At 61.7% G+C, this 27590-nt stretch overlaps 3 protein-coding genes across 9 annotated transcripts in view; 1 reads left to right on the top strand and 2 right to left on the bottom strand.

The window, feature by feature from the left end:
* Positions 1-26821, top strand: part of KANSL3 (KAT8 regulatory NSL complex subunit 3) — a 42222-nt gene extending 15401 nt beyond the window's left edge. For 3 of the 7 annotated variants that reach the window (XM_048290137.1, XM_048290136.1, XM_048290142.1), the window contains 7 exons: positions 3040-3231; positions 4757-4835; positions 5848-5999; positions 6542-6654; positions 7151-7370; positions 8197-8391; positions 12374-13002. In XM_048290137.1, the coding sequence (XP_048146094.1) occupies positions 3040-3231; positions 4757-4835; positions 5848-5999; positions 6542-6654; positions 7151-7370; positions 8197-8391; positions 12374-12735 (1313 nt within the window). In that variant the 3' untranslated portion in view covers positions 12736-13002. Of the gene's footprint in view, positions 1-3039; positions 3232-4756; positions 4836-5847; positions 6000-6541; positions 6655-7150; positions 7371-8196; positions 8584-12373; positions 13003-26672 lie in introns of those variants that run through there. The other 4 variants (XM_048290140.1, XM_048290141.1, XM_048290139.1 and 1 more) reach the window with 4 other exon arrangements.
* ARID5A (AT-rich interaction domain 5A) lies at positions 14313-20140 on the bottom strand. Its single transcript, XM_048290149.1, is given in 13 exon segments — positions 14313-15037; positions 15039-15182; positions 15233-15698; positions 15701-15794; positions 15796-16011; positions 16216-16351; positions 16449-16503; positions 16506-16545; positions 16943-16995; positions 17111-17147; positions 17149-17286; positions 18091-18190; positions 19932-20140. Coding segments are annotated over 12 exon segments (1947 nt in total). The 5' UTR covers positions 18154-18190; positions 19932-20140; the 3' UTR covers positions 14313-14532.
* The window catches only part of NCAPH (non-SMC condensin I complex subunit H), a 21866-nt gene continuing 17173 nt past the window's right edge, over positions 22898-27590 (bottom strand). The window contains 7 exon segments of the mRNA XM_048290148.1: positions 22898-23045; positions 23545-23595; positions 23597-23621; positions 23750-23835; positions 23963-24064; positions 24577-24619; positions 24621-24775. Coding sequence (XP_048146105.1) covers positions 22986-23045; positions 23545-23595; positions 23597-23621; positions 23750-23835; positions 23963-24064; positions 24577-24619; positions 24621-24775 — 522 coding nt within the window. The 3' untranslated portion in view covers positions 22898-22985.

Genomic DNA, 27590 nt, shown 5'->3' with positions numbered 1-27590 from the left:
CTTTGGGAAGGCAGTGATGGATCAGGGACAGAGCTTTGGGAAGGCAGGGATGGATCAGGGACAGAGCTTTGGGAAGGCAGGGATGGATCAGGGATGGGTTTGGGAAGGCAGTGATGGATCAGGGATGGGTTTGGGAAGGCGGGGATGGATTGGGCACAGAGCTTTGGGAAGGCAGGGATGGGTTTGGGAAGGCAGTGATGGATCAGGGACAGAGCTTTGGGAAGGCAGGGATGGATCAGGGACAGAGCTTTGGGAAGGCAGGGATGGATCAGGGATGGGTTTGGGAAGGCAGTGATGGATCAGGGACAGAGCTTTGGGAAGGCAGGGATGGCTTTGGGAAGGCAGGGATGGATCAGGCACAGAGCTTTGGGAAGGCAGGGGTGGGTCAGGGGCAGAGTTTTGGGAAGGCAGGGATGGATCAGGGCCAGAGGGCAGGGATGGATCGGGGATGGCTTTGGGAAGGCAGGGATGGATCAGGGCCAGAGGGCAGTGATGGATCAGGGATGGGTTTGGGAAGGCAGGGATGGATCAGGGACAGAGCTTTGGGAAGGCAGGGATGGATCAGGGATGGATCAGGGACAGAGCTTTGGGAAGGCAGGGATGGATCAGGGATGGGTTTGGGAAGGCAGGGATGGATCAGGGACAGAGCTTTGGGAAGGCAGGGATGGATCAGGGATGGGTTTGGGAAGGCAGGGATGGATCAGGGATGGGTTTGGGAAGGCAGGGATGGATCAGGGATGGGTTTGGGAAGGCAGGGATGGATCAGGGACAGAGCTTTGGGAAGGCAGGGATGGATCAGGGATGGGTTTGGGAAGGCAGGGATGGATCAGGGACAGCTTTGGGAAGGCAGGGATGGATCAGGGATGGGTTTGGGAAGGCAGTGATGGATCAGGCACAGAGCTTTGGGAAGGCAGGGGTGGGTCAGGGGCAGAGTTTTGGGAGGGCAGGGATGGATCGGGGATGGCTTTGGGAAGGCAGGGATGGATCAGGGCCAGAGGGCAGGGATGGATCAGGGATGGGTTTGGGAGGGCAGTGATGGATCAGGGCCGGAGGGCAGTGATGGATCAGGGATGGCTTTGGGAAGGCAGGGATGGATCAGGGACAGAGGGGTGTGAAGGCGCTGCTGGATCAGGGACAGGGACGCTGTCTGGACCAGGGGACACAACAGGGGTGCCAGTGTGAGCACCCAGAGGTGACTGAGCGTGCCGTGCTCCGAGGGCTGGGGATGGAGGGTGAGGTCCAGGCTGTCCAGAGATGTGTTTTGTGATCCCTGCGTGGATCTGGGGTCAGCAGAGGGACGAACGTGGAAATCCAAGGCTTTGGGAGGCTGCAGGGTTGTCACTTGAGCTGTCGGTCTCACTTCTCCCTCGGGCTGTCCCCAGGGCTGGGCGCTGCCCTGAGCACCCTGAATGTTCTGCCTTTAACTCCACAACCAACTCCTGAGCCAGGCTCTGCCCCGAGCTGGTGCTTTAAAGGTTTCTTTTCCTCTTGAGCTTGGTTTAAGCATCCCCTGCCCCCTGGAGCCTCGCTGTGAGCCTTCCCCTGTGCCATGAGGGCAGGGGGAGGAATCTCCAGTGGATGTTTCCCTGCTGGATGTGGAGAGCCTGGCCCCAGCCTGGCCTGCCTGCTCAGAGCAGCAAGAGCTAATTAAGAGCTCTGGGTTCATTAGAGCGCCGCCTTGGCTGCCTCAGGTGTCAGATAGGAAGCTGGGTGGAGCCTCTGGTTTGGGAATGGGCTATTCCTTGGGAACACGCAGCCAGCCCTGCCTGGCACGGCTCCCTGTGCCCTTACCCGGGCAGGAACAGGAGGGGACACAGAGGGACCCAGCTGGGTCACTGCTTTACCCGGTGCCTGTGCATGTGCCACTCGCTCTCCTGCTTGGCTGCTGGCCCTGGGCTGGGGGCTGTGGGGCCAGCAGGGCTCTCCTGGATGGTTTGGATGGCGCATGTTGGGAGCTGGGGGCAAACACGGCAATGCTGCACGAGGCGACGGCGCAGCGAGCTTGGCACTGCCCTGGGGAGCGGAGCGGCCCCAAAATGCTCGGGGTCGCCTGAAATGTGGGGATTTGGCTGCAGGCTGGTCCTGCCCTCCCGTGGCTCAAGGTGTGTGGGTGATACACGGCATGGAAATAGGTGCATACACACATTTATTGGTTTATACCCTGTGTCTGGGTCCGGGTGTTTGTCAGTAAAGGAGGGAGGGGCATCTTGGCTTCTGGGCTGTTGAAGACGTGGCTCTGATGCCCAGGACCCTCTGGAAAGAGGGAATTCTCAGCGTTTCAGGCTGGGCTTTGGGCATTGTACCCCAGTGGTGGCGGCTGTGTGGATGGGCAGGATGTGGCAGCTCGTGGCCGTGTCCCTGGGCTGCACTTGTGGCTCCTCTGTGCTTTTTGGGAGGATCGCCCTGGCCTTGGGGAGCTTGTGCTTGAGGCAGGATGGAGTGGAGGTGACAGATCAAAGTCTGCTGTGGAGGAGATTGCTTGGTTTGTGGTGTTTCTGCCCCAGTCCTTTGCAGTGTGGGGTTTTGGGGGGCTTGGCTTCGCTGCAGCACCTCTTCTGCTTGGCTTGGTGCCTCTGAGAACCTGCCCAGCTCCGGGAGGGCTGCTGGGGGATGCTCTGGCTCCGTGTCAGAGCAGCAGCTGGGCTGAGCTGATCTTCTGTGCCTGCAAGTCCACACTTATCCCCTCCCCTGGAGATCAGGGCTGCTGGAGGGGCCTTGAGGCCAGGATTTGGAGATGAAAACACCCCCGTGAAGCCGTGGCATCGCTGCCCGCAGCCGTTTCCCTTCGCTGCAGGGGCAGGGCAGCCCTTCCACCCCATCCTGCCGTGGCCTGGGAGCAGCTCGAGCCAATTCCCGGGATGGCAGCACAGGACAGGCAGGGGTCAGTGCAGGAGAGGAGCAGCGTGGGTTCCAGTGCATGGGAGCTGGGAAGGCTGGCATGGAGGGAGCTGTGGACGTGTGCATGGGCATGTTCCCCTCCCGGCACGCGGAGCCGCCCTGGGTGCTCAAAAAGCTCCTTCCTCCTTCTGTGTCCCCCAGTTCCAGTGTCCTCAGAGCACTCGGACGGGGCTGACAGAGAGGATGTGCGTGTGCAGCTGAAGAGGCACCAGACCCCCAGCCCGACCCAGTGCGCCAAAGCCTCCAAACGAGCCAAAATCAAGGTGACCATTGTCTCCCACGGAGATGCTGCGGCCGTGGGCACCGGAGCAGCCCTCAGCACCCAGGCAGAAAGTGAGTTGGGACTGCTCAGCTGCTGTCACCCAGCCCCGAGGGCGCTGCTGTGGGGCGGGGAGGGAGCTGCGGTTCTTTGTTGCTGCGGTTCTTGGTTACCCCTCCCTCGGTTCTTGGTTACCCCTCCCTCGTTTCTGGAGGATTTAGCTGCAGGGAAAAGGTGGCAGCTGCGGCTGTGAGTGCCCGGGCGGGTCTTGGCGGGAGCCTGTTTTCCACGGCGCTTGGAATCCCACGCTCCTGCGCAACACTCGGCCGCGGCCTGGAGCTGGGAGGTGGATCCTGCACCTCCCTCTGGTCCCACACCTCCCTGGAGGCCCCGAGCTGCTGCTGGGAGCAGGATGCTGGTCCTGCCGGACCCCTTGCTCCGTGTTCCGCTCCTCCCGCTGCTGCTTTGAGGGATCGCAGCGAAGTTCCTCCCTCTGGAAGAGTTTTGTGCGCTCAAAACCCCCGATGCAGCGGAGCTGCCGGCTCTGCTGATCCCCCCCCTGGGGCCTGGAGTGTGGCACAGCACACTTTGGATGCACATCCAAACAAATCCCGGCTCCCATCGCGCCTCTGCATCCCGGAGAAGCCGCCGTGCCCAAGAAGAGCTGATGTGCTCCGTCTGCTTCCCCTGAGCCTCTGCAAGAGAGGCCAGAAGCCCTCACGGCTGTGCCCCGTGTCCCTGGGGATGTTGCCTTGTCTGGAGCAGTCCTTCCTCGTGCCACAGCTCCACAAAGCAGTCTCTGGTCGTGGAATCAAAAGTCAGCGGCTCCGTTCCGCTGGGAAATCCGAGGTTTTCAAAGCTCTGCTCCTTTCCAAGCACCTCTCTGCCAGCTGAACAGCTCTGAGCTGTGAAAAGACACAAATCCACATCCCTTTGGAAGGTTTCACCTGATCTTCTGGCAGCTTTGAAAACCTCTGGGTTTCCGGAATCTTTTTTTTTTTTTTTTTTTTTAAATTTTTTTTTTATTTTTAATTTTTCCAAACTTCTTTTCACAGAAAGGAAATGAATGGCAGAAGTAAACATGAACCCAAACAAGAATTCCCTCTTTGCCGGGTGTGAGCAGGAGGAATGCACGGGAGAGGAATGCAGTTGTATCCCCAAATGCTGCAATAAACAAATTCCGTGACTCGTCGCATCCCTGTGTATTTTGTAAAGTGTCTTGAATTAAAGAATCCTTACAAAATCACCCAGATCCCCGAAATCCATCGAGGCAGGCATGGAACAGGAGGGGGATTAGTTGGAGACAACCTTTTAGGAGAGAGGTTTGCCTTTGGTGGCGAGGGCCTGACGTTCCCCAAGGGTTTTGGAAGGCGATGCCTTCGCTCTTGGCTGCCCTCATTCCACGAGTGTTTTATAACTGGATTTTGATCTCCCGGTGTCCAGCGCGGTGCCTCGGGCTGGGATTCCTGGAGAAGATGCTCTGGGAGCTGGATGAGCCCCTGGCTGTGCCTGTGGGTACTCGGAGAAAGGGAGATCCCCGAGGAATCCCAGAGGATTTGTGGGGGACAGGAACTGAGGATTCTCCTTCTTGTTTTGCAGTTGTCTCCGGGAAGCCGCTGCCCGTCGGCCAGTCCGTGTCCAGCGCCAAGGAGCTCTCGGGGCTGCTCTCCTCCCCCAAGTGAGTGGGGATTTGGGAATCTTTTGGGGGTTATTTGCCAGGCAAAGGCTGCCACGGGGAGATCCCTGTACGTGGAGCTTTGTTTTGCTTCCCACTGGAGTTTTCTGGTGTGAGGGAGACTGGGGGCTCCTGGAAACTCTGTGCCAGCTGGGAATCGAGCCTGGGGGTGGCAGGAGTGGAAGGATTGGGGCTGTGGGTCACGTCTAGTGTGCTTTCCCAAACTCAGGTTTGCTTCTCTCTGTGGGGATTTTGGCAGAAATTCCGTGTTCAATGCTTCCCTTCATTCCGTTCCCTCTGCCAGTCCAACGTTTTTATTGCAAAGACGGGGGGGAAAAAAGCCTCAAAGCAGCTCGTGAAGGGCATGAGCTGCCCACAGGGATTTCTGCTGGGGAATGAATCCCATGTTGAGACCTTTTTTATTTCCTAATTTAATCCCAGCTTTGGGGAGCTGGGCTCTGGCTGATCCCATTCCCAGAGCAGCTGTGGCTGTCCCTGGATCCCTGGAAGTGTTGGACAAGGCTTGGAGCAGCCTGGGACAGTGGGAGGTGTCCCTGCCCATGGTGGATGGGCTTTAAGGCCCCTTCCAACCCAAACCACTCCAGGATCTGGGAGAGGAGAGGATGAAGAGCTGTTTTTAGGTAGAAAGCGGGTTTTAAACAGGGCAAGTTAAACAGGGAGCGCAGTGGCCCTGCAGGGTCGGTGCCTCTGGTGCAGGGTGACCCCCAGGAGGTGCACACAACTCTTCCAGTTTGGAAAACCATGGCTTTTCCCTGAAGTAATTCTCATCTTGGCTGCTGCCCCTGCACACAGGGAATCTTCTCTTGGAATTGATGATCTTTAAAGCTTTTCCCAACCTTCCCACTCCTGTGATTCCCCTGCTTCGGGTTCTGTAGCTCAGCTCCCTCCTCCCCGAGCCCGGGTTGGTCTGGGCAGTGCCAGCTGGCTGCCAAAGCTGTCCCTGCCTGCCCTGGGCAGTTTCACCCCTCACTGGGGCCTCTCCCTTCCCTCTTAGGCTGAGCTCAGCAGCAGCAGAGGCCTCGCTGAGCCCCGCTCCGGCCGGGATCCCCAGCAGCTCGGCCCCCAGCGCCTTCCACGCCCTGCAGAGCCGGCTGGTGGCCAGCAGCACCCACGGCCTGCAGGCCCAGCCCGCCCCTGCCCTCCCAGGTACCCGCCCTGCCCTCGGCAGGGGAGGAGAAGGTCAGCCAGGCTCACGGGGTTGGGGGGAGGCTCTCGAGGTGGGGTTTGTGGCTTAGGGTGCAGCAGGTGGCGTGGGAACGGTGCCATTTGTGTGCAACGAGGCCTCCTCTGTCGCACAGGTCACCCCTCTGTAGCTGCAGCAGGGAAATGTCCCCGTGCCAGGGGGGTTTTGGGTGGATTTTGGGAAAGGTTCTTCCCCCAGAGGGTGCTGGGCACTGCTCAGGGAATGGGCACGGCCTCGAGGCTGCTCCAGGAGCATTTGGACAACCAGGGATGCCCAGGGTGGGATTTTGGGGTGTCTGTGCAGGGCCAGGGGTTGGATCAGTGATCCCAGTGGGTCCCTTCCCACTTGGGACAGTCCATGATCCCATAAAACGTGCTGTGGGAGGATCCCCAGTGACCTCGGGGTGCTGCTCATTGCAGAGCAGCTTCACAGCCCTGCCGCAGACCCACAGGTTGGTGCTGGTGAATCCTCCCAGCCTGACTTTCCTCTTCTCTGGGTGTTTCAGGAGCAGCCTCTGCCAGCAGCCTGCTCCAGGGGCTGAGCTTCAGCCTGCAGGACATCGGCACCAAGTCCTCGAGCCTCCCTGCCAGCGTGGCTGCTGCCGCCTCACCTGTGCAGGTGAGCAGCCTTTGGACATCCCACAGGGGAGCTGGCTGGGTGGGAGGGGACGTTTTGGGAGCCTGGATAGACCCTCTGGACCAGAAGAGAGGAGGGGTGGGCACTCAGCGTGCTCTGAAGTGAGCTGAGGCCTGGAAGGGGCTCTGGGAGAAGTTGTTCCTGTGCAGCCACCCACAAACGGCTGAGTTCGAGAACAGATGAGAGGGATCAGCGATCATCCCCTGGGAAATCCTGGGAAAACCCCACCTGGCACCTCTCAGGCAGCGCTCCCCGTCCCCCCAGTGACCTCAGGGAGGTCATTTTGTCCCAGTCAGAGTTTCAGGCTCAAATGAGATGTGCAGGCCGGGAGGGACAAATCCACTCAGGGACTCAGCCCTGCCCGTGCAGGCCAGGGAGAAGCGTGGAACTCCACAAGGCCTCTGGCTGGAGAGGGAGAGTGGCCATCCCGGCCTGTCCTGTCCTCCCAGGAGCTCAGGGCTTGTGTCTGTCCTTGCAGAGCTCGGCCGTGAAGGCGCCCACGGCCCTGCAGAGCCTGGGTGCCATCACCACGGACACCGGCGCCATCGTCCGCACCATCCCCGTGGCCACCTCCCTGTCCCTGGGGGCCTCGGCCAGCGGCAAGCCCACGGCCATCCACCAGCTGCTGACCAACGGGGGGCTGGCCAAGCTGGCCAGCAGCCTCCCAGGGCTGGCCCAGATCTCCAACCAGGCTGCAGGTGAGCGGGAGGGAGGGCAGGGAGGTGCTGCCGGTGCCTGCAACGTTCCCAACGCTTCTCCTGCTCTCTGGGCTGGTGGTTCCCGAGCAGCCCCCTCTGAGGGTGTTCTGGTTTGGCCAAATTTAGAAATATATCCTCTGAGAGAAGGCACGACCACCCCTCCCCCACCAGGTTCAGGAAAAAATAAATTTTCCTCGAGGGAAAGTGAAGGAGATAAAGCTATTTATTTAACAAACACACGGGAAAGGAAAATAATGCTAAATAATAAAATCTTTCGCTGTGGAGGAAAAACCTGAGAAAATGTTAAAGTCCTCCCTTTGTTCTCCTCGGAGCTGGGGCTTGGGCCAGGGCCAGGCCTTCTGTGCCTGGTGGAAAGTCTTCCTGATGTGCTCTGATATTGAAGCAATCAAGCAGTCCAGTAGAAAAGGGGAAAAATCCGAAATTCCAGGGAAGGAAAAATTCAACTCTCAGTCTCTCTCCGGAGAACAAAGCAGCTGAATCACTGGCCAAAAATCTGTTCTGGGCTCAGCAAGCCAGGTGCTTCCTCCCTCCCCTGCCACAGCAGGGAAACAAATTGCTCTCCGTGTGTGACCTTGAACAAGCTGCCAACTGCTTTGCAAAAGTTTTGCTCCGTTTTTTTCCTTCCCCCTCTCAGGCTCAGTTTAGAGGCACAGAAAGGCGCAAGAATTAATTTCTGGGCATAGGGCAGCGATATGGGATACACATCATAAAATCACCCCAAGACAGAGGGGAAGCTGCAGCCCGGTTTGGAGGTGGCCTGCACCATCCCCTGTGTCTCAGGGACATTTTTCCGTGGGCTCTGCAGGCCTGAAGGCCCCGACGACCATCACGGTGACGCTGCGGGGCCAGCCCGGCCGCGTGGGCACCCTGAGCCAGGCGGCGCTGGGGACGGCGCAGCCCCAGCCGGAGGAGCAGACACAGGGCCCGCAGGTAATGGGGACACCTTTGCCATGGGAATGTGGCCGTGGCTGCTCGCCTGGGCTGCTCCTGGCCCTCACAGGTGTGTGGCTGTGTTGGGGAGGTGTCCCTGTCCCACCTCGGGGTTGTGAAGGGGGGGTGACAAAACCCGGGGTGTTTGTTGTTGTTGTGTCACTTTAGGTTTGAGTGGCTTTGATATTGTGGAATGGTTTGGGTTGGAAGGGCCTTAAATCCCCATCCAGTGCCATGGGCAGGGACACCTTCCACTGTCCCAGGGTGCTCCAAGCCCCAATGTCCGGCCTGGACACTTCCAGGGTTGGGGCAGCCACAGCTCCTCTGGGAACTCCATCCCAGCCTCTCCTCACCCTCACAGGGAAGAATTCCTTCCCAACATCCCATCTAAACCTTCCCACACTGGTGCTGCGCCGAGGGAATCTCCAGCTAGGCTTGGAGAACTGACATCCACGTGGGAATTGTCGCTGCAGCTCCAGGTTTTCCTGGCAGGAACGGATCGTGGTGGGAGGAGGGAAGCTGTGGAGTCTCTCTGCTCCCTCAGGAGGGTGGCTTGGCCGTGCTGCCTGGAGCTGTTCCTCTGGGAAATGCTGCTCCTGCCTCTCCGTGCCCTGCTGTGAGGCCAGGCCCTGCGGATGTTGGGAATTCTGCCCTCTTTTCCCTCAGAGCTGCCCGGTTCCTGCGCTGTTTCCTTGTGCAGCTCCCCAGTCCTGCTCTCTCACTCACCCCGTGCTGTGGAACCACAGCTCCAGGGCTGGGTCTGCTGGACACAGATTCCTGGGGGAGGTGGATCACTGACAGGAGGAAAAGCTCAATCTTTGGGCTCCCAGCACATTCCAGGTGCTGTCCCAAGGATCCTGGCTGCCTTCCTGCTCCCAGGAATCTTGGTGTGGCTGCCAGGTCGGAGAGGGGATTTTTGTTGTGGGCACAGTGTGGGTTTGGGCACTGCAGCATGGACCTCTCGTCCCCAAATCCTGGGGCAAAAGGGGTAAAATTACTGCAGGATCAGCTCCAGTTCCCAGCAGGGATCAGCTCCAGTTCCCAGCAGGGATCAGCTCAGCATTCCCCTGGGATCGGCTCCAGTTCCCCCTTGGGATCAGCTCCAGTTCCCACTGGGGCATCAGCTCCAGTTTCCAGCAGGGATCACTTCACCCTTGGGATTAGTTCCAGTTCAGTTCCCCCTTTGGGATCAGCTCCAGTTCATTTCCCAGCAGGAATCAGCTCTAGCTCCAGTTCCCCCTTGGGACCAGCTCCAGTTCCCACTGGGGGACCAGCTCCAGTTCCCACTGGGGGACCAGCTCCAGTTCCCACTGGTGACCAGTTCCAGTTCCCAGCAGGGATTTAGGGCTGGCACTGAGGTGCTGGGATCACTCCAGCTCGGCAGGGTTGCTTTGTTGTGGCTTTTTCCCCTCTCCCACGGGATGTTCCCACTTCTGCTCCCACTCAGCGGGCCCTGGGCAGGGTGAGCTCTGGTGGACAGGCAGAGCCATCTTCCCTTTGCATCCTCACGGGATCCCAGAATGATTTACCTTGGGAGAGACCTCAGACGTGTCTCATTCCGAGGGCAGGGAGGCTCTGTAGCTTTGCTGGGCTGGCTCGAGCTGTGGAGGTGCTGGAATATATTTAGGGATGCATTATCCTGCTGCTGGAGAAGCCTCTGGATGGGAGTTGGGTGAGGACTGACAGCAGCAGCCATAAATCCTTGATGTGACCCGTGCTGCCTCAGATGCAGAATCCTGGCTAAATCTCAGGATTTGGGAGCATCCACATCCTTCTTCCCTCGACTTTCTTCCAGTCACTGAGCTCAGAGCTCAGTGCAGAGCTGGGAACTCTGAGCTGGTGCCCCTCAGGTCCCACCTGGGGCCAGTCATTTGTGTAGGGCTGAAATTCCGTGTCGGAGGCAGCTTCGGTGCTCTTCAGCCACCCCTCAGAGCTGCTGTGCTTCCCTCGCTGTCCCTGGCACCTGTGAGACCCTCGGAGCACCCAGCAGGAGGGAGGGAGCTTGGCACGGACGGGCTCCAGGGCGGAAGGGGTTCGGGAGCGGGTTCATTGCTGCGGGCGGTTTGGAGCTGGATGCGGGATCGCGACTCTCCCTGCGGGGCTGAGCTTTGCGTGGCCGAGGCGGGGCTTTGGTTGTGCTTCAGAAGCACAAACTGGAAGCTGCACCCCCAGGAAACCACGGGGGCAGCTGCGAGGCTTTGTCCCTGCTCGTAGCCCTGACAGCAGCGGGGCTACGGAACCGGAGCCGGCCGGGCTCCCTGGAGCGTGGAACGGCCCAAACAGCCCCGGGGCTTCGGCCCCGCTCTGCTCGGCAGCGGCCGGAGGTGAAATTCCCGTCGGAATTCCAGCCTCGGCAGCAAATTCCCGTCGGAATTCCAGCCTCGGTGTGCTCGGGAGCAAATTCCCTTCGGAATTCCAGCCCTGCTGTGCTCAGCGGTGGCTGGAGATGAAATTCCCTTCGTAATTCCAGTCTCGGTGTGCTCAGGAGCAAATTCCCTTTGGAATTCCAGCCCTGCTGTGCTCGGCAGCAAATTCCTGTTGGAATTCCAGCCTCGGTGTGCTCAGCAGCAAATCCCCGTTGGAATTCCAGCCCTGCTGTGTTCAGCAGCAAATTCCCTTCGGAATTCCAGCCCCGGTGTGCTCAGCAGGAAATTCCCTTTGGAATTCCAGCCTCGGTGTGCTCGGGAGCAAATTCCCTTTGGAATTCCAGCCCCGGTGTGCTCAGCAGCAAATTCCCTTCGGAATTCCCAGCCCGGTGTGCTCAGCAGGAAATTCCCTTTGAATTCCAGCCCTGCTGTGTTCAGGGGCAAATTCCCTTTGGAATTCCAGCCCCGCTGTGCTCGGGAGCAAATTCCCTTCGGAATTCCAGCCCTGCTGTGCTCAGCAGCAGCCAGAGCTGAAATTCCCTTCAGAATTCCAGCCTTGGTGTGCTCAGGAGCAAATTCCCTTCGGAATTCCAGCCCTCCTGTGCTTGGCAGCAAATTCCCTTTGGAATTCCAGCGCTGCTGTGCTCAGCAGCAAATTCCCATCGGAATTCCAGCCCTGCCGTGCCTGCTCAGGAAGCTGGGATTTAAATCTGGGGCTGTGCCCGGAGCAGCTGAGCTGCGCTTTGGGTGGGCACCTCCCGTTCCTCCCCGGGCAGCCCACGGGAGGTGGGAGCCCCAGGGGTCTGCGGTCGGTGCCAGTGGGAGCAGGGGGAGGCGGATCCAGAGCCTGTGCGGCTGGGAAGCGAGAGCACGGAGTAAACCTGGCTTTGTCCTCTCCAGAAACTGCTCTGGACGGGGCTGGACACTGGGGGGGTGGCCCCTGCAGGGTGGGCACGGCCAGGGAGCGGTGCTGGCTCACAGCTCTGTGCCCTGGGGAGGTTCGCAGTGCCAGGCCTGGAGCTGGCCGTGAGTTTGGGGCGAGGGTGGCACGAGAAGAGCTCCGAGTCCAGCCCTTGGGAGCAGGAACCTCTTTCCCTTCTTGCAGTCTCGCTCCCACGGGCAGGAATTTTGGTTACAGCCTGGTTTAGGGCAGTTCCTGAGCTCTGCAGGGCCCGTCCTTACTGGAAAAGGTCACACAATCCTGGAATGGGCTGGGTTGGAAGGGACCTCGAAGCCCATCCCATCCCACCACAGGCAGGGACACCTTCCCCCTGTCCCAGGGTGCTCCAAGCCCCGTCCAGCCTGGCCTCGGGCACTGCCAGGGAGCCCCCAGAGCTGCCCTGAGGGGGCCGCAGGGCTGGGGCAGGCGGCCTGGCTGGGCAGGAGCCACGGAGGGGCTTGTGGGGTGGGGGAGAAGCTCGGACCCTGGAGGAGGAGAGGAACTTGTGGGGGATCTGAGCGGGGGAAACGCTTCCCTGGGGGCTCTGGGGGCGCGGGGAGGGGAGCGGTGCCCGTCTGGGCATTGCGCTTTCCCAGCCAGGGGCCGTGCCAGCACCGGGGTTGGTGTCGGGGTCTCGCTCTGGCCAGTGAACCAGGCCAGGGTCCTTGTGCTCAGGGTGAAAGTTCTGCAGCCCAGGGTGGGCACCACGCCCCCAGGCCGCTGACCCTCTGTCGCCTTCTCCGCAGTGACCACCACGAGCCCCATGGAGAGCCCGTGGCGTGGGAGGCCGGGCTGGCTGCGGGCTGGGTGCGGCTCCCTCAGCCCCCCTCTCCCCTGGAGCCCTCCCTGGGCCAGCCTGGCACACCCCAAGGTGGCTCCTGCCCCGCAAGGCACCTCCAGGACACTCATCCCGACCCCGGGGAGGGCCCATGGAGCCCTGGGACACTGTGGGGACACGCTGGGGCTGGCCAGGAGCGGCCACGCTGTCCTGGGGGGCTGTAGGGGCCCCCAGGAACTGTGGGGGGTGGGACAGGAGCAGCCCCGTGGGCTCAGGGGCTGGGAAAGGGGGGGGGGGGGGGGGTGTTTTTCTGGATTTGTTGTTGTTTAATAAAAACTTCCTTTTTTTTTTTTTTTTAATTTTGTTGTGCTTTTGGACCGAGTTTGTGGCCGTGGCCACTCCAAAGGCAGTGCCGGGGGTGGCTTTTGCTGAGGGTGGATTTTGTGAGCTGTGAAGGGGATGGAAGGGAGAGAGCAGGGAAGGATCCAGGGAAGGATCCAGGGCAGCTCCCTGAAAGAACCAGAGAATCCTGGAATCTCCTGAGTGGGAAGGGACCCACAGGCATCATCCAGTCTGAAATCCAAACGCTCCTGGAGCAGCCTCGGGGCTGTACCCATTCCCTGGGCACCCTCTGGGGGAAGAACCTTTCCCAAAATCCAGCCTGACCCTCCCTGGCCCAGCTCCAGCCGTTCCCTGGCTCTGTCCCTGTCCCAGGGAGCAGGGATCGGAGCTGCCCCTCAGGAGGAAGCTGCAGACCCCAGTGAGTCCCCCTCAGTTTCTTCTCCCTGCGGATTCCCTCCTCGGGATAGAACACTCAGCTGGTTCCTCGTCCTTTCCGGGACTGTCCGCACCCCATGACGCCAAGGAGCAGTTCTGAGGCTGCTGAGCTTCGCCAGCACCCCCAGCCCTGCTGAGCCTTTCCCTTTTCCTGGCAGTTCCGTGCTAAAAACAGCTGAGATTTCGCTTTGCCGGCGCTCGGGGCTCAGCCCAGCACAATCCCCTGCGGGGGAGGGCTCTGCCTGCGGGCTGACCTCGAAGCCACGGGTTTCCTGGGTGGGATTCCACCGACCACGGACCCTTCTCTGGGAGCTGCAGGTGCAAACAGCCGGGATGAGCTCAGGATCTGCTCCAGCATCCCCACGGATGTCCCACCGGGATGTGGCCGCTCCCAGCGAGGCTCCGCTGTGCTTTTGAGCACCTCGACTCTCTTTTTCCAGGCCTGAACTCGGAGTTTGGCTGCTGCAGGCAGGCTGGCACGGCTGGCATCGCTGGTGGCCTCGCTCCCGAGGTGTGGGTGGAAGCTCCTGCAGGGACAACTCGAGCCCCGTGGCCTCGTCCTCGCTCTCAGAGGGCTCCGTGGGGTCTCAGAGAAGCTCTTGGGGTGCAGCCGATCCCATGGAGGATCCAGGAGGGATTTGAGTCTCCCACCATCCCGGAGTGCTCAGCGCTGCCTGGGGCCGTATCCGGCAGTTTCTGTCCCCAAACTTGGCCTTTCCATGGATCCACGCTGATTCACGGCTCCTTCTCCCCCCGAAGCCGTCACGATCCTGGGGACAAGGATGTGCCACCGTCCCAGTGCCCTTCCCGCTGTCCCTGCGGATGGGGAGGAGGAAAGCGAGTCCTGCAGCTCCCACAGAGCCTTACGAGCATCTGCAACAGCTCAAGTGGAGCTCCTGGAGGCAAAAAGCACCTGGAATCAAAAGCACCTGGAGGCAAAAAGCACCTGGAGCTGTTGCTGGGCTGGTTCCCACCTGGACACGGCTGCGATTGCCCCCAAAACTGATGTGGAAAAGCTCCTCCTTCCCCACGGGACGAGTTCTCAGCCCTGGTGCTCCGTGTTTAGCGAGAGGATCCCCCAAACCCTGCCCTGATCCCAGAAATCAAGGACACCCCCAAACGCTGCCAGGTCGGGACCAGCCAGGCAGGTTTATTCCCCTTTCCAGGCTCCTGGAAACCTATGGAGCCCCAGCTGGAGGCGACACAACCCCCAAATTCGGGTGGGGGGGTGGCCCAGGGAGTCCCTGAGAACCCCAGCCACGGCGGGATGGGAACAACCATCCCCCAGCTGCGCCTCGGCACGAACAGAAACCTCCAGCACTGCGTTTGCTCCCCTTTTTTTTTTTTTTTTTATCGACGTGTGTGTGGATATATAGAAAATACCGAGAACTCCGGCAACGGAGCCCCCGCCGGAACAACAGCGCCGGGTACGAACAGCTCTGAGCTCAGCAGTAAAAACCACCCAGTCCGGATTGTCCCCTCCCAGCCGCGTCCCGCCGGCCGCTCCCTCCTCCGCAGGGACCCGCGGAGGGTGGCAGCGCTAGGGCTTGGCGTGGTGCGGGAAGGCCGGGACGTGCGGGGAGCTGTACGAGCGCTGGCCGTGCCACGGAGCCGCCGGGTACAGCCGCGAACTCCCGTAGGAGGCCGCGAAGCGCCCGGCGCCCGTGGCAGCGGCCGGCACAGCTCCGAGGGCTGCGTGGAGGCCACCACCAAAGGGCTGGGGAAAGCCGGGATCACGAAGGGGTTAACGGAGAGCGCCGGGGCCACGGGCACGCCCTGGGTTTTGAGGTGCTCCAAGGGGTTCCCGAAGCTGCCCGGGAAGTGCAGCGCGGCTCCCTTGAAAGCGTCCGGCGGGCAGCGGCGCGGCGAAGCCGGCAGTGGCCACCACGGCCTTGGGTTTGGCCAGCCCTTGGTGGCCCCCCGGCGAGCGGGGCCCCCTGTCCCTGCCCTCCTTGGCCAAGGGGGACACAGCGCGGACTTGGCGATGGGGCCGAAGGGCTCTTCCTCCTCCTCCTCCTCATCCTCCTCCTCTTCCTCATCCTCCTCCTCCTCCTCGTCGCGGCCGTGCCTGGCCCGGGGCGCGGCGGGGCCGAAGGCGGCCCCGGGGGGCACCCAGCAGGCCTGGACAGCGGCTCCCCGGCCGTCCCACGGCGGCCCCGCTTTGCTCCGCAGCTCTTGGGGCTGCTCGGGCTCCTCGGGCCGCGCCGGGAAGGCGGAAGGCGGCTCCAAAAAATCCTTCAGGTTGGAGAAGTACCCCCAGAGCGGGGGGCAGCCGGGCTGCAGCCCCTCGCTGCGGTAGGCGTGGAAGTAGCCGGTGAAGACGGCGGGCGCCGGAGCCCCGTCCTCGGCCCGCGGGCAGCCCTGGCTGTCTCTGCCTCCCGGGGAAGCGCTGGGGGCCGGGCCCGCCTCGCTCCCGACGCTCGGAGCTCTGTCCGGAGCTCCCGCCGGCTCCGGGCTCCTCTGCTCAGCGAGGCGAGGGCCGGTGACCGGCCGGGGGCGGCTCGGGGGCCGGTGTCGCTCGGTGCCCGCCGGCCCTCGGGGCAGTGGCGTTTGTGGCAGTGCAAGGACTCGGCCTTGCTCACCTGCGCCAGCAGCTTCTTCTTGGCCAGCGGGGGACATGATGGGATGGTTCCCTTTAGAGTAGAAGCTGGAGAAAAGGCGCTTGTAGGTTTCGCTGTGCGTCCGGCAGGGGCTGGGATAGCCCCCCGAGGGGCTGGGGGCCGGGATGGCCGCGATGGCCGGGCTGGAGCAGCCGTCGGTGGCCCGGCTCCGCTCCGGCGCGTCCTCCGCGCCGGCGGCCGCCTCCGGCTTCCCCTTGTCCGGAGCCACCTGCAAGCAGAGGGGTCGGGGGTGTGGGTGCCGCATCCCGGGGTGGGGCTCCTGGCTCCCCGCCCACCTCTGGCTGCCCTCACAGCCCCGGCTCTCTGTTCCCGGCCGGCTCCGTCCCTCCCCGCTCTTCCCAGCGAGGGCCGGACGCGGCGCGGCCGGGGGGGCTCCGCGGCTGCTCCCAACCCCTCCGGAGGGGCCGCGCACCTGCTCGCGCCCCTTCTCCTTCCTGGCCCTCTTGCTCCGGTCGTCCTTGGAGACCTTGTACTGCTTGCGGGGTTTGCTGGGGGGCAGCGGCTTGTCCTCCTCGCCCTTGAGGTGCCGCACGTAGGGAAGGACGAGCCTGCGGAGCGAGCGGGGAGCGCGGGTGAGCGCCGCACCGCGAGGGGAAACTGAGGCACGCAGCGGGACGGACCCCCCCGCCCCGGCCCCGTGCCCACCTCTCGTAGTGGCGCCGGGTGCAGGTGGCCGCGCTGGTGCTGCCGGGGCTGCCCCGAGCTCGTCGTAGACGTTCTTCCAGAGCCGGCGCCCCGTCACCTGCAGCGGGAGGGAGGGGGTGAGCCCGGCACCCCGGGGACATCCCGGGGACACCCTGATGTCCAGCCCTGATGTCCACGGGACTACCCGATGCCCAGGGGGGGGGACACCCAGGAAACATCCTGGCACCCAAGGGACACCCTGGAACTCCGGGGGACATCCCAGGGACACTCTGGCACCCAAGGGACACCTCGGCACCCAGGGGACTGGGTCCTAATGTCCAGCTATGATGTCCACGGGACTTCCCGATGCCCAGGGGGGACAACCAGGAAACATCCTGGCACCCAAGGACACCCTGGCACCCAAGGGACACCTCGGTCCTTGATGTCCAGCCGTGATGTCCAGGGGACTTCCCGATGTCCAAGGAACGCCCTGGGCACCCACGGACGCCACTCACCAGCTCGTAGGCTCCCAGCTTTTCCACGGCTTTGTAGATCTTCCAGAGGTTAACTGGGAATAAAGGGGACACGCTGAGGGTCAGGAGGACACGGGACCTCTGCACGGCCACCACCCGCTGGCCCTTGTCGCCGGGGCCGGGCGATGGGGGGGGGGGGGACGGACATACTCTGCTTGAAGCCGAGGTGCGGGATCCTCTCGATGGGGCGTGTGCCGGTCCTTCATGAACTTGTAGAGGCTGACGAGGAAAGCTTCCTCCTCCTCCTTTTCCTTCTCGTCCTCCTTGTCCTCAGCTTCTCCCGCCGCCTTGTCCCTCTCGGCGCCATCCTCGGCCCCCGGCGCGTCCTGCGGGACACGGGGCTGAGCTTTTGGGGGAAGCCGAGGCGGAGCAGCGGCCCCTCCACCCCCTCCCCTCGCAGCCCGGAGGCGTTTCGAGGCGCTCCGGGCTCGTTCCCCGGCAGCCCGGGCCGCTGGCCAAGTTGGTCAAAGCGCTGGATCCGGGCGAGAACACGAGGAACGGCTTCCAGGAAAACAGACGGGCAGAAATTCAGCCCCCCCCCGCGCCGCCGCCGCCGCCTTTCTCAGCTAAAAATGTTCCTCGTTTGTTTGTTCTACATTTTCCGGAGTTATAAAACTTGTTGCTATTTTTGGGCAAAGAAGCTGCTCGGCTCCCAAGTCCGTCCTTTTATTTTTTATTTTATTTTTTTTTTAGTCTTTCGGGCTTTTTTTTTTTTTTTTTTTTTTTTTTTTTTGGTGATTCTTCTTTCTATTCATTCCGCGGCTTGTGACAGACGCCGGATTTTAACGCTGAAAGAGTTCAAAGCTTTCTTTTCTTTTCTCTTTTGGGTGAAATAAAAAGCTGCTGGAGGGAGGGAAAAGCTCCAGCGCCACAAAAACCAAACCCCGTTTCCTCACGAGCATAAAAAATTCATCATAAAAAAATCCTTCTATTTCTACGGGACCCCCCCAAAATGCCATTTTGGGTCCATTCCCCACCTCACCCCCCACCCAACGCTGGGAATTTCACATTTCTCTGCCTCATCCTTCCTTTCGCCGGCGGCAGAAGCGCTGCTCGCCCTCCTCCCTCCCCCCGAATTTTGGGGCGTTCAGCACCCCCCGCCCCCCCCAAAGATTCCGGGGTGCACTCACGGCGGGTTTGGTGGTGCGGGTGGGTTCTTGGGGCTCTGCTTGCGGCGCTTGGTTGTTCTCCATGGGGGAGGAGTCGCTGGCTTTGAGTTTAGGAAGGGTCCTGAAAGGGAAAAAAAAAAGCGGCGAGGGTGAGATCCCAAATTGTTGCTGCTCTCCTAAAATTAAGGGTAAATCGGGATGATTCGGGCCACGGCGCTGCCCGTCAGGCACCGAAATCGGCCGAGGGCCTGAAGCTGCTCCATCCGCGCCTCCCCCCTTCCCCCCGACATTTCGGGCTCGGTGTCCCTCAAATCTCCTCCCCCCCCCCCCCCACTTTTTTTGAGGAAAAACCCCGGGGAAAACGGCGAAAACCGGCGATGCGAACCTGAGGAAAGTTCGGCGCGGGCTGAGGGGGTCCCCGGCTCCTTCCCAGCCCCCCCCGGTCCCACCCGAGCCCCTCCGGTGCTCCCCGGTCCCGCCCCGGCCGCGCCCGCGCCACGTGACCGCGGGGCGCGCCCTCGGGGCGGGGCCGACACGCCTCCTCGCTGCCCATTGGCTGGCGCGAACACGCCCCCTTCTCCTATTGGACGGCCGCGCTGTCTGTCTCCTCCCCCGCGCGGGGCGCGCTGGGAGTTGTAGTCCTGAAGGTGCGGCGTGCGCGCGGCTGCAGGTGAGCACACCTGAGCACAGGTGAGCGCAGGGGGGGGGGTGTCCCTGTGCCCGCCCCCAAGTGCGGCGGGCACACGCGTGGGTGCGTGCGCGCGCAGGGCCAGGTGCCACGCGCGCACAGGTGTGCGGCGGGCGCAGGTGTCACACGCACACGCAGAGGTGTTTATCAGCTCCGGGTGACACGCACACAGGTGTGCGGCGGGCGCAGGTGTCGCGTACACCCCCCCCCACAGGTGCGTGCAGCAGGTGAGGGGTCACACCTGTGCCTGCGGGTCCAGGGTGCCCCCCGCGCGCAGGCGTTTATCAGCTCCGGGCGCCGCACGCGCGGGCAGCGGGCGCAGGTGCCGCACACCTGAGTGTGCAGGTCACCGCTGTCACCCCCGTGTCCCGCCCCCCGCGGTGACTCCGCCGGCCCCGGTTCGGTTCCCGGCACCGCTGACGCGATTTCCTCCCCTTTCTGGCAGCGCTCCCCGGGCGCAGGAAACCGCCGGCGTTGAGGGGGGGGGGGGGGCGCGGGGCTTTTGGGGCGAAACGCGGCCGATTTGGGGCTGAACAACCGCCGCCGGTGGCAACAACCCCCGTCCCCCCGGAGCGCGGCCGGTGCCGGGGATTCGGGGGGCTGGGGACGGCACCCGGGCTCTAATTACACGTTTAATGAGATAATAACAATAATTACAATAACAATAATTACCGGCCCTTCGGCGGCGGCGCTTTCCCGGCGCGGGCTCAAACTCGTCCCAAATCCCGTCCCGCTCCTCAAGCCCGCGGACCCCGCAGCGTGCTCGGGGCTCCTTCTCGCTGCCCAAATCACCCCGCTCAGCCAAATTCCGCCCGTTTAGGCCCAAATTCCCGGGGCTGGAGCGTCACGGCCCGGAATAGCGCGGGAGCGCTGCCAAGCCATGACGGCGGCTGAGTAATGGGCTGAAGTCATCCCTTCCCCATCCCGCGCCGCTGGCACAGGGAAAATCACCCCTGACATCACCGCGAGGGGCTCGAAAGGGGCTGGGGGCCGGCGGGGGCGGCCGCAGCCGAGGGTCCCCCCGCGGGGGTCGGGGCGCGCCCCGGTTCTCGGTGGGTTCGGGATTTGCGCTTTCCCGGCCGGTCCCCGCTCGGGATGGGGCGGGCGCGGGGGGACGCGCGGCTCGGGGCGGGCGGCGGGACCCCCCCGGCCCCGCGGGACCCCCGGTACTCACCGGCGGAGGCTCGGGCCGGGCTCCGGGGCGGCCGGAGCAGCGCGCGGGTGTCGCGGAGCGGGAGCGGGACCGGGATGAGTCACCCCCGCTCGGGGAAGTGGCGTGTGCGAGGCTGAGCGGGGGCTTGCCGAGCCATTAACTCTTTCCTTACCGGAACGGACGCGCTTTTGGGGGTTCTCCCCCCTCCCCCGAATGACTGGGCCGGACTTTCCAGGCCCCAAGCCCCCCCCTCCCCGGCGGGCGGCGCGGCCGGAGCCACTCCGAGGTTGGGGGACAGCGCAGGAGGCTCTGGGGTCGTGGTCCTGCTCCCCTTCGTGGGGTCCCCGGCCGCTTCCAGGGATGCTGCCCCTTGTCCCTGGACCGGGAATCCCAGTCCTACGGCACCGGGGCCTCTCACACGCTGGGGACGGGAGGGGGCTCAACCCCTGAGCAGCCCCCCCGAGAATCCCCCTCCCCTCCGTTCCGACTGGTGAAAGAGGTCCCGAAAAAATGAGAAAAAAAAAAAAAAAAAATCCCCCGGTGACTCATTTTGGGCCAAAAAGCCGAGAAAGCAGAAGCGGGGGGAAGTCGTGTGGGGCATTCGGCTCCTGTCCCCCCCCCCACCCCGGGGTAGGAAGGGGGTGAAGGAGCCGCGGGTGACACTGAACCCCCCCCCCCCCCCTTTCCAGGAAGGCTCTCGCCCTCTCGGCGATAAAACCGGGATTTAACGAGAACGGGGAAAACAAACAGCAAAAAGCCCCGCTCGGGTTTTTATTCCCGACTCCCCGTTTTCGTTCGGGTTGGGATGTCCGGGGCTGCGGGACGCGGGGGCCCTGCCTCAGTTTCCCCTTGCAGCCGGTCCAGCCTTCCGGGACGCTCCATCGGCTCTGGGATGGACGGGAATTCAGGAAGAAATGGGATTTTAGGAATAGATCAGGTTTCAGGGTCCCGGGGGCAGTTGAGCACCCCTGGGTGGGACTCAGCCCCCGCTGGACTCCGCTCCAACGGGAACTCCAGGGAAAGCTCCTCCTCCAGGGGGTGTTTAGGGTTTAATCCTGGAGGAAAAGGGGAATTGTTGGGGTTGGGAGATGTGGGGCGGTGAGAGGGGGCACTGAAAATTGTCGGGGGAGGAAGCCCAGAGTTGCTGCTGCTGGAAAAAAGGAGCAGGAAAAGGAGGAGAGGGAATGGGAGGAAGCAGAGAAGGGGAAGGAAAAGGAGCGGAAGGAAAGGGAAAGGAGAAAGGAGAAAAGAATGAGGAAGAGGAGAGGGAAGAAGAGGAAGCAGAGAAGGAACTGAAGGAAGGGGAATGGAAAAGGAGAAGGAAGAAAAGGGAATGGGAAGGAGGAGAAGGAAAAGAAGATGGAAGAGAAGAAGGAACAAAAAGAGAAGGAGGAAAAGGAAAAGAAGGGAAAGGAGAAGGAAATTAAAAAAGGGGAAGGAGGCAAAGGGAAAGGAGAGGGAGGAGATGGAGGGAAAAGATGGAAAAGGAGGAGGAGATGAAGGAAAGTGAAATGGAAAAGGAGAAGGAGGGAGAACCAGCTCGAAGCTGCCGGGGACCGGCCCTGGCAGCCCCCGCGTCCCGCGGGGACGCAGGGACGGGGTCGTTGTCTCGGGGGTCTGGGGGGGCTCTGAGGTTGGAATTCTCTCCCCCTCCGGGGCTCGAGGCCATCGGGGCGGGGCGGGGAACCCCAGCTCCAGCCCGGCGCTCGGAACTCGGGCTATGAAGCCGTCAAACACCTCCCTGGGTTTAATTACCCCGTAATTAACCACGTAATCACCGGGAAACTGCGCCCGGGGAGAGTCCCCGGGGCCGAGGCAGCCGCGGCGGGCACGGGGGGTCCGGGAGGTAAAACCGCCCCGATCGAGGGGTGCTGGGGGCTCTGGGTGCCCCCGGGGAGGGGGTCTGGGGGCTGCGCTCACCTCGAGCCTCTGCCAGGGCGGTGGCACTGCCCCCCCCCAGCCCGGCCCTGAGGGTCCTTCCACGGAGAGCTCATTAGCGGGGCACTAATGAGGCTTAACGAGCTCAGCCGGGGCGTCCCAGCACCCACAGGAGCCATCGGAGCCCGGCCACGAGCCCGGCGCTGCCGATCCCGGGCAGGATGCGCAAATCCAGGGGGACGCGCACCCGGACAGGCGCCCGTGGCCCCGAGCAGCCCCTGCGGGGTGCGGGCTCAGCCCCTCGGGGCGGGGCACGGCCCCTTTGTCCCGTCCCGGATCCCGCCGGGGCTGGGCTGGGCTGGGCGGGCGCGAGCGGCTCCGGTTCGGTGCCCGCGCAGCCATTCCCGACCCGTTCCCAGATCCGATCCCGCCCCCAATCCCGACCTGGAGACCCGGATCCAATCCTGCCCCAAAATCCCGGATCCAATCCTGCCCCAGCCCCCTGAAGTTCCCGGGATCTCCGGCTGCTCCTGCTCCCAGAATTCGGCTCCTGGATTCCCATTCCCGGCTGCTGCTCCAGGCTCTGACCCCTGGATTCCCTTTTTTTAGGGAGCTGCCCCCCACCCCCACTCTGGGGTCACTTTGACCTCTCCCTGATTCCGAGGACTCCTTCAAGGCCCCCGTACAAAGTCCACAGCTGTTTTATTATCCTTAAACAGTACAAAAAGAGGGAATAATTCCAGGGAATGGGAGCCAGGAGTAACAGTCAGTCCAAAACCTGGGAATTACAGACAGGGAAGGACACCTGGAGAAGCCTTTTGGGACACAGAGAAGAAAGTTTGGGACAGGAAGGAAATTTTAGGACACAGAGAAAAGTCTGGGACACAGACAGGAAACTTTGGGACACAGAGGAGCCCTCGCTGCAGGAGGTTCACAGTGAGACGCAGGAATGGCACAGCCCAATCCCAGGGAAGAGCTGCTGGATCCCAGCTGGAAGTGCTGAGCCGCTCCCTCTGTCCAGCCAGGACATCCCCAGCCTGACTTCCAGGTCTTCCCGAGGCGCAGGGAGCAGCGGGATTTCGGGATTTCTCGGCAGAGGGGAAGCATCTGCCCCTGCAGGAGTGCGGAGCGAGGCCAGCCCGCCGGGAACGCCCGAGCTCCGGCCTGGGATCATCCCAGGGCTGCTCCAGAGCCGGATCAGTCTCCCTGTTGCACCAGGATATCCGACAGGTCCTCCGTGCTCTGCAGCTTCAGGTTCTGGGAATGGCAGGGAAAAGCTGAGTCGGGCAGAGGCAGAAGGAATAAATCCCCAGGATGAGGCTTCGGATGGAGCCCAGCCCCTCCTGCCACTGGCTGGGGGCTCCTCCCAGGAACACGGGACAGCAGCAGGAATTTCCCCATGGAAAGGGAAATTTTTCCATGGAAACCCCCGTGGAAAAGGTCGGAAGGGGCTGCCCAGGGGGAGGTTTGGAGTTGCCATTCTTGGAAAGGAATCCCAATGGAATTCCTGGATGTGGCACTCGGTGCCAAGGTGGGGATCGGGCACAGGTTGGAATCTGTGACCTTGGAGAGCTTTTCCAGCCTCAGGGATTCTGGGATTCTGCTCCTTTCTCCGAGCCTGGAATGCTCACAGCTCTGGGACAGCCCCGAGGACGGGGAGGCACAGCTGGGAATGCTCCAGGTGCTGCCATTCCCGTTCCCTGAGCTGTATTCCATGGAATATCCGGCACTGACGGGAATGGCTCCCTGCTCTCACCTTCTCGTTGGCCAGATGCAGCAGGCACACGAAGGCCAAGGGCACGGAGAGGGTTGGTGGCCATGGCAGGGGGGAGCCTGTGGAAAAGCGGGATCAGGATCGGAGCCCCGGGAATCCCAGAGCAAAGCTCAGCTCCTCGGCTTTGCCAAGCTGGATGTGAGCACAGCTTCCCTGGGATTTTCCCTGTCCCATCCCCATCCCAAACCTGTGGAGCAGCTCCTTGGTGACGTCACTCAGGACCTTCTCTCCGGCCACCGCCGCCGTGTCCGGCTCTTCCCCGGCTCCTCCCACCTGTTTGGGAAAATCCCGGCACTGCAGAGCCCAGCTCCGCTCCCCGGCATTCCAAGGAAAACCCCTGCAGCCTGTCCAGCCGGGGAGGGAAGGAAGGGCTGCAGAATTCCCTGCAGGAATTTCTCACCTCTTCCCCCGCTCCCGTCAGCAGCTCCCACATGTTCCTCTTCAGCCTCCTCATGTCCATCTTCTTGGCGGTCCTGGCGTACTGGATGGCGATCCTATTGATCTGAGGGAAGAATCCGGGATCGCCTTCAGGATCATTCCCGATTTTCCATGGCAGTGACAGGAGCGCTGCAACAGTCCCGGTGTTTAACCCGGGAATTGTTCCTCTGAGAATGCCGATCCAGAGGCTCCGGGGGTGGGGAGGGAGCTCCCGGGATTTTTAACCCCTGGAGGTGCTGAGAGGTTTTTGCTCCAGCCCTGCCCAGGGAGGAGCTCCCAGTGCCAGAGAGGAATTCCCAGTGCCAGGGAGCAATTCCCAGTGCCAGAGAGGAATTCCCAGTGCCAGGGAGCAATTCCCAGTGCCAGAGAGGAGTTCCCAGTGCAAGGGAGGAATTTCCAGTGCCAGGGAGGCATTCCCAGCGCCAGGGAGCAGCTCCCAGCCCAGTAGCTCCCAGCCCAGTAGCTCCCAGTTCCAATGAGTAGCTCCCCGTTCCAGCGAGGAATTCCCAGTCCCAGTGAAGAATTCCCAGTTCCAATGACCAGTTTCCAGTCCCAGTCCCAATCCCAGTCCCAGACCTTCTGGGGCTCAGCGATGAGGGTCAGCTCTCCGTAGGTGGGTGATGTCCCCGACCGTTGACGACCCCCGTTGACGATCCCGGTGACGACCCCCGTTGATCCCGGTGCGCTCCGGAGCCTCGGGATGAGCGGTGAGGTTGAACTCCCCGGCCTCGCCCTGGAATTCCGCGGGATCGGGGTCGTCGTCGCTGTCGGGGTCCTGGGAGGGGACACGGAGGGGACACCTGGGGTCACCTGGAGGAGCCAGAGGCAGCAGGAGCCGCTCCGGAGGGTGGGAATTCCCACCCAGCTTCCCGTGGGATTGGGGTTATCCCAGTGGAATGGAGGTTATCCCCATGGAACTGAGGTTATCCCCATGGATTGGGGGTTAACCCATGGGATTGGGGGTTATCCCAATGGAATGGAGGTTATCCCCATGGGATTGGGGTTATCCCAATGGAACTGAGGTTATCCCCATGGATTGGGGGTTATCCCAATGGAACTGAGGTTATCCCCATGGGATTGGAGTTATCCCAATGGAATGGAGGTTATCCCCATGGGATTGGGGTTATCCCAATGGAACTGAGGTTATCCCCATGGGATTGGAGTTATCCCAATGGAATGGAGGTTATCCCCATGGGATTGGGGGTTATCCCAATGGAACTGAGGTTATCCCCATGGATTGGGGGTTATCCCAATGGAATGGAGGTTATCCCAATGGAATTGAGGTTATCCTCATGGAACTGAGGTTATCCCCACGGGATTGGGGTTATCCCAATGGAATGGAGGTTATCCCCATGGGATTGGGGTTATCCCCATGGGATTGGGGGTTATCCCAATGGAACTGAGGTTATCCCCATGGATTGGGGGTTATCCCCATGGGATTGGGGGTTATCCCAATGGAACTGAGGTTATCCCCATGGATTGGGGGTTATCCCCATGGGATTGGGGGTTATCCCAATGGAACTGAGGTTATCCCCATGGATTGGGGGTTATCCCCATGGGATTGGGGGTTATCCCAATGGAACTGAGGTTATCCCAATGGAACTGAGGTTATCCCCATGGGATTGGGGGTTATCCCAATGGAACTGAGGTTATCCCCATGGGATTGGGGGTTATCCCAATGGAACTGAGGTTATCTCCATGGATTGGGGGTTATCCCAATGGAACTGAGGTTATCCCCATGGGATTGGGGTTATCCCCATGGGATTGGGGGTTATCCCCATGGGATTGGGGGTTATCCCCATGGAACTGAGGTTATCCCCATGGGATTGGGGGCTCATCCAGCCCCTCCCCGCTGGCCCCAGGCAGGTGTAGGGATCTGTTCCCAAAGCTTTTCCATTCCTGGGAGTGTCCCAGGCCAGGCTGGAGCAGCCTGGGATAGTGGGAGGTGTCCACGGAAAGGATGGGATGAGATGGGATTCAAGGTCCCTTCCATCCCAGCCTGGGATTCTGGGATCCAGGGACACACAGGAATTCCCAGAGGGCTCAGGAATTCCCAACCTGGCTCAGGAATTCCCAGAGGGCTCTCCTGCCACTGTGGGACCAGCGGGATTTGTCCCAATCCCACCTGGAGGCAGCAGGGAAGGGAAACTCCAGGAGGAATCAACTCCCGATGGGAGCTGGGAGGAGCTGAGGAGAGGGATGGAATTTCCTCCTCCTTTAGGGCATGGAAAAGGCTGGGATGGAATTCTGCCAAACCCACCCCTGGGAATGTCCCAGGCCAGGCTGGATGGGGTTTGGAGCAGATGCCAGCAGGGTTTGCAGACCCCGCAGCTTCGGGAGGATCTGCGGCTCCAATTCCTTTCCTCGGGAATTCTCTGGCCGCGGATTCGGAATTCCCACGTTATTCCCAGCACGGATCAAGCACAGGGAAGAGCATGGGAGGGATAAAGGCCCTCCTGGGCTGTACCTGCAGCGCGGCGGGCAGAAGTTGCAGGTGTCGCTGGGGTTGTTGTAGTCGTAGTCCCCAATCCCGGCCTCGCTATCCAAGGTCCCCACCGGCTCCGAGCTCTGGCTGAGCTGTGGGACAGGGCAGGGAAAACATTCCAAGATATTCCTGGAAAAAAGGCGAGGCCTTGTTCCCTCATCCCCCTTTTTCCCCCCCTTTTTTCCAGGATGCTCCATGGTGACACCAGCACGGCCCCAGCCCTCAGGAACATCCCAGGACGCTCCCGGAGCTTGGTGAGGAGAGGTTTTGTGCCTGGAATGATCCCCTGGAATTCTTTTAGGGAAGGCTCTCTCACCCTGACCGTGGGTTTGAGGAAGAGCTGTGCCATGTTCTTGGGGGTCGTAGTGGAAGTCGGCAGGGAGCGTGGTGCTCCGGACGTTCTGGCTCTCCAGGATGGATTTGGCCAGAGTTGTGGATGCCTGGGAATGGAAAAATGGGAAGCTCCATCAGCTTTCCATGCAAAAACAAGGAGTGCTTGGAATTTGTCTGGAAAGGGGCAGGGTCCAGCCAGGACACCCAGCTGGAGCAGCCAAAATCCAGGGAATTCCAGGCTGCTGTGGGAAAAGGGGAGAGCAGGAAGGGCAGCGACCCTGCAGCACCTTGGTCTTACGGAAATGGGGCTCGAAGTCGACGTCCTCCTCGAAATCCAGCTCGAAAACCTTCCTGGGATTCCTCCGGCGGGATTCCCTCTCGGAGCCGGTGTCTGCTGCGGGATGGGAGGGAGGGGGAAGAAGGAGAGGGAGGAAAAGAGGAGGAAAGGGAGGAGGAAAGGAGGAGGAAAGGAGGAGTGAAAGGAGGAGGAAAGGAGGAGGAAAGGAGGAGGAAAGGAGGAGGAAAGGAGGAGGAAAGGAGGAGGAAAGGAGGAGGAAAGGAGGAGGAAAGGAGGAGGAAAGGAGGAGGAAAGGAGGAGGAAAGGAGGAGGAAAGGAGGAGGAAAGGAGGAGGAAAGGAGGAGGAAAGGAGGAGGAAAGGAGGAGGAAAGGAGCTGTCACTGCCTCAGGCCAGGACAAGCACAGGCAGCTCATTCCCACCCGGAGCATCTGCTCCAGGCAAATGGATTTTCCCCCCTTTTCCTAGAAGGGGGG

The sequence above is a fragment of the Corvus hawaiiensis genome, chromosome 36, assembly GCF_020740725.1.
Source record: "Corvus hawaiiensis isolate bCorHaw1 chromosome 36, bCorHaw1.pri.cur, whole genome shotgun sequence".
In the NCBI taxonomy this organism is placed as follows: domain Eukaryota; kingdom Metazoa; phylum Chordata; class Aves; order Passeriformes; family Corvidae; genus Corvus; species Corvus hawaiiensis.
Note: the sequence above shows the minus strand (reverse complement) of the source record. Positions and strands in the feature narration are given on the sequence as shown.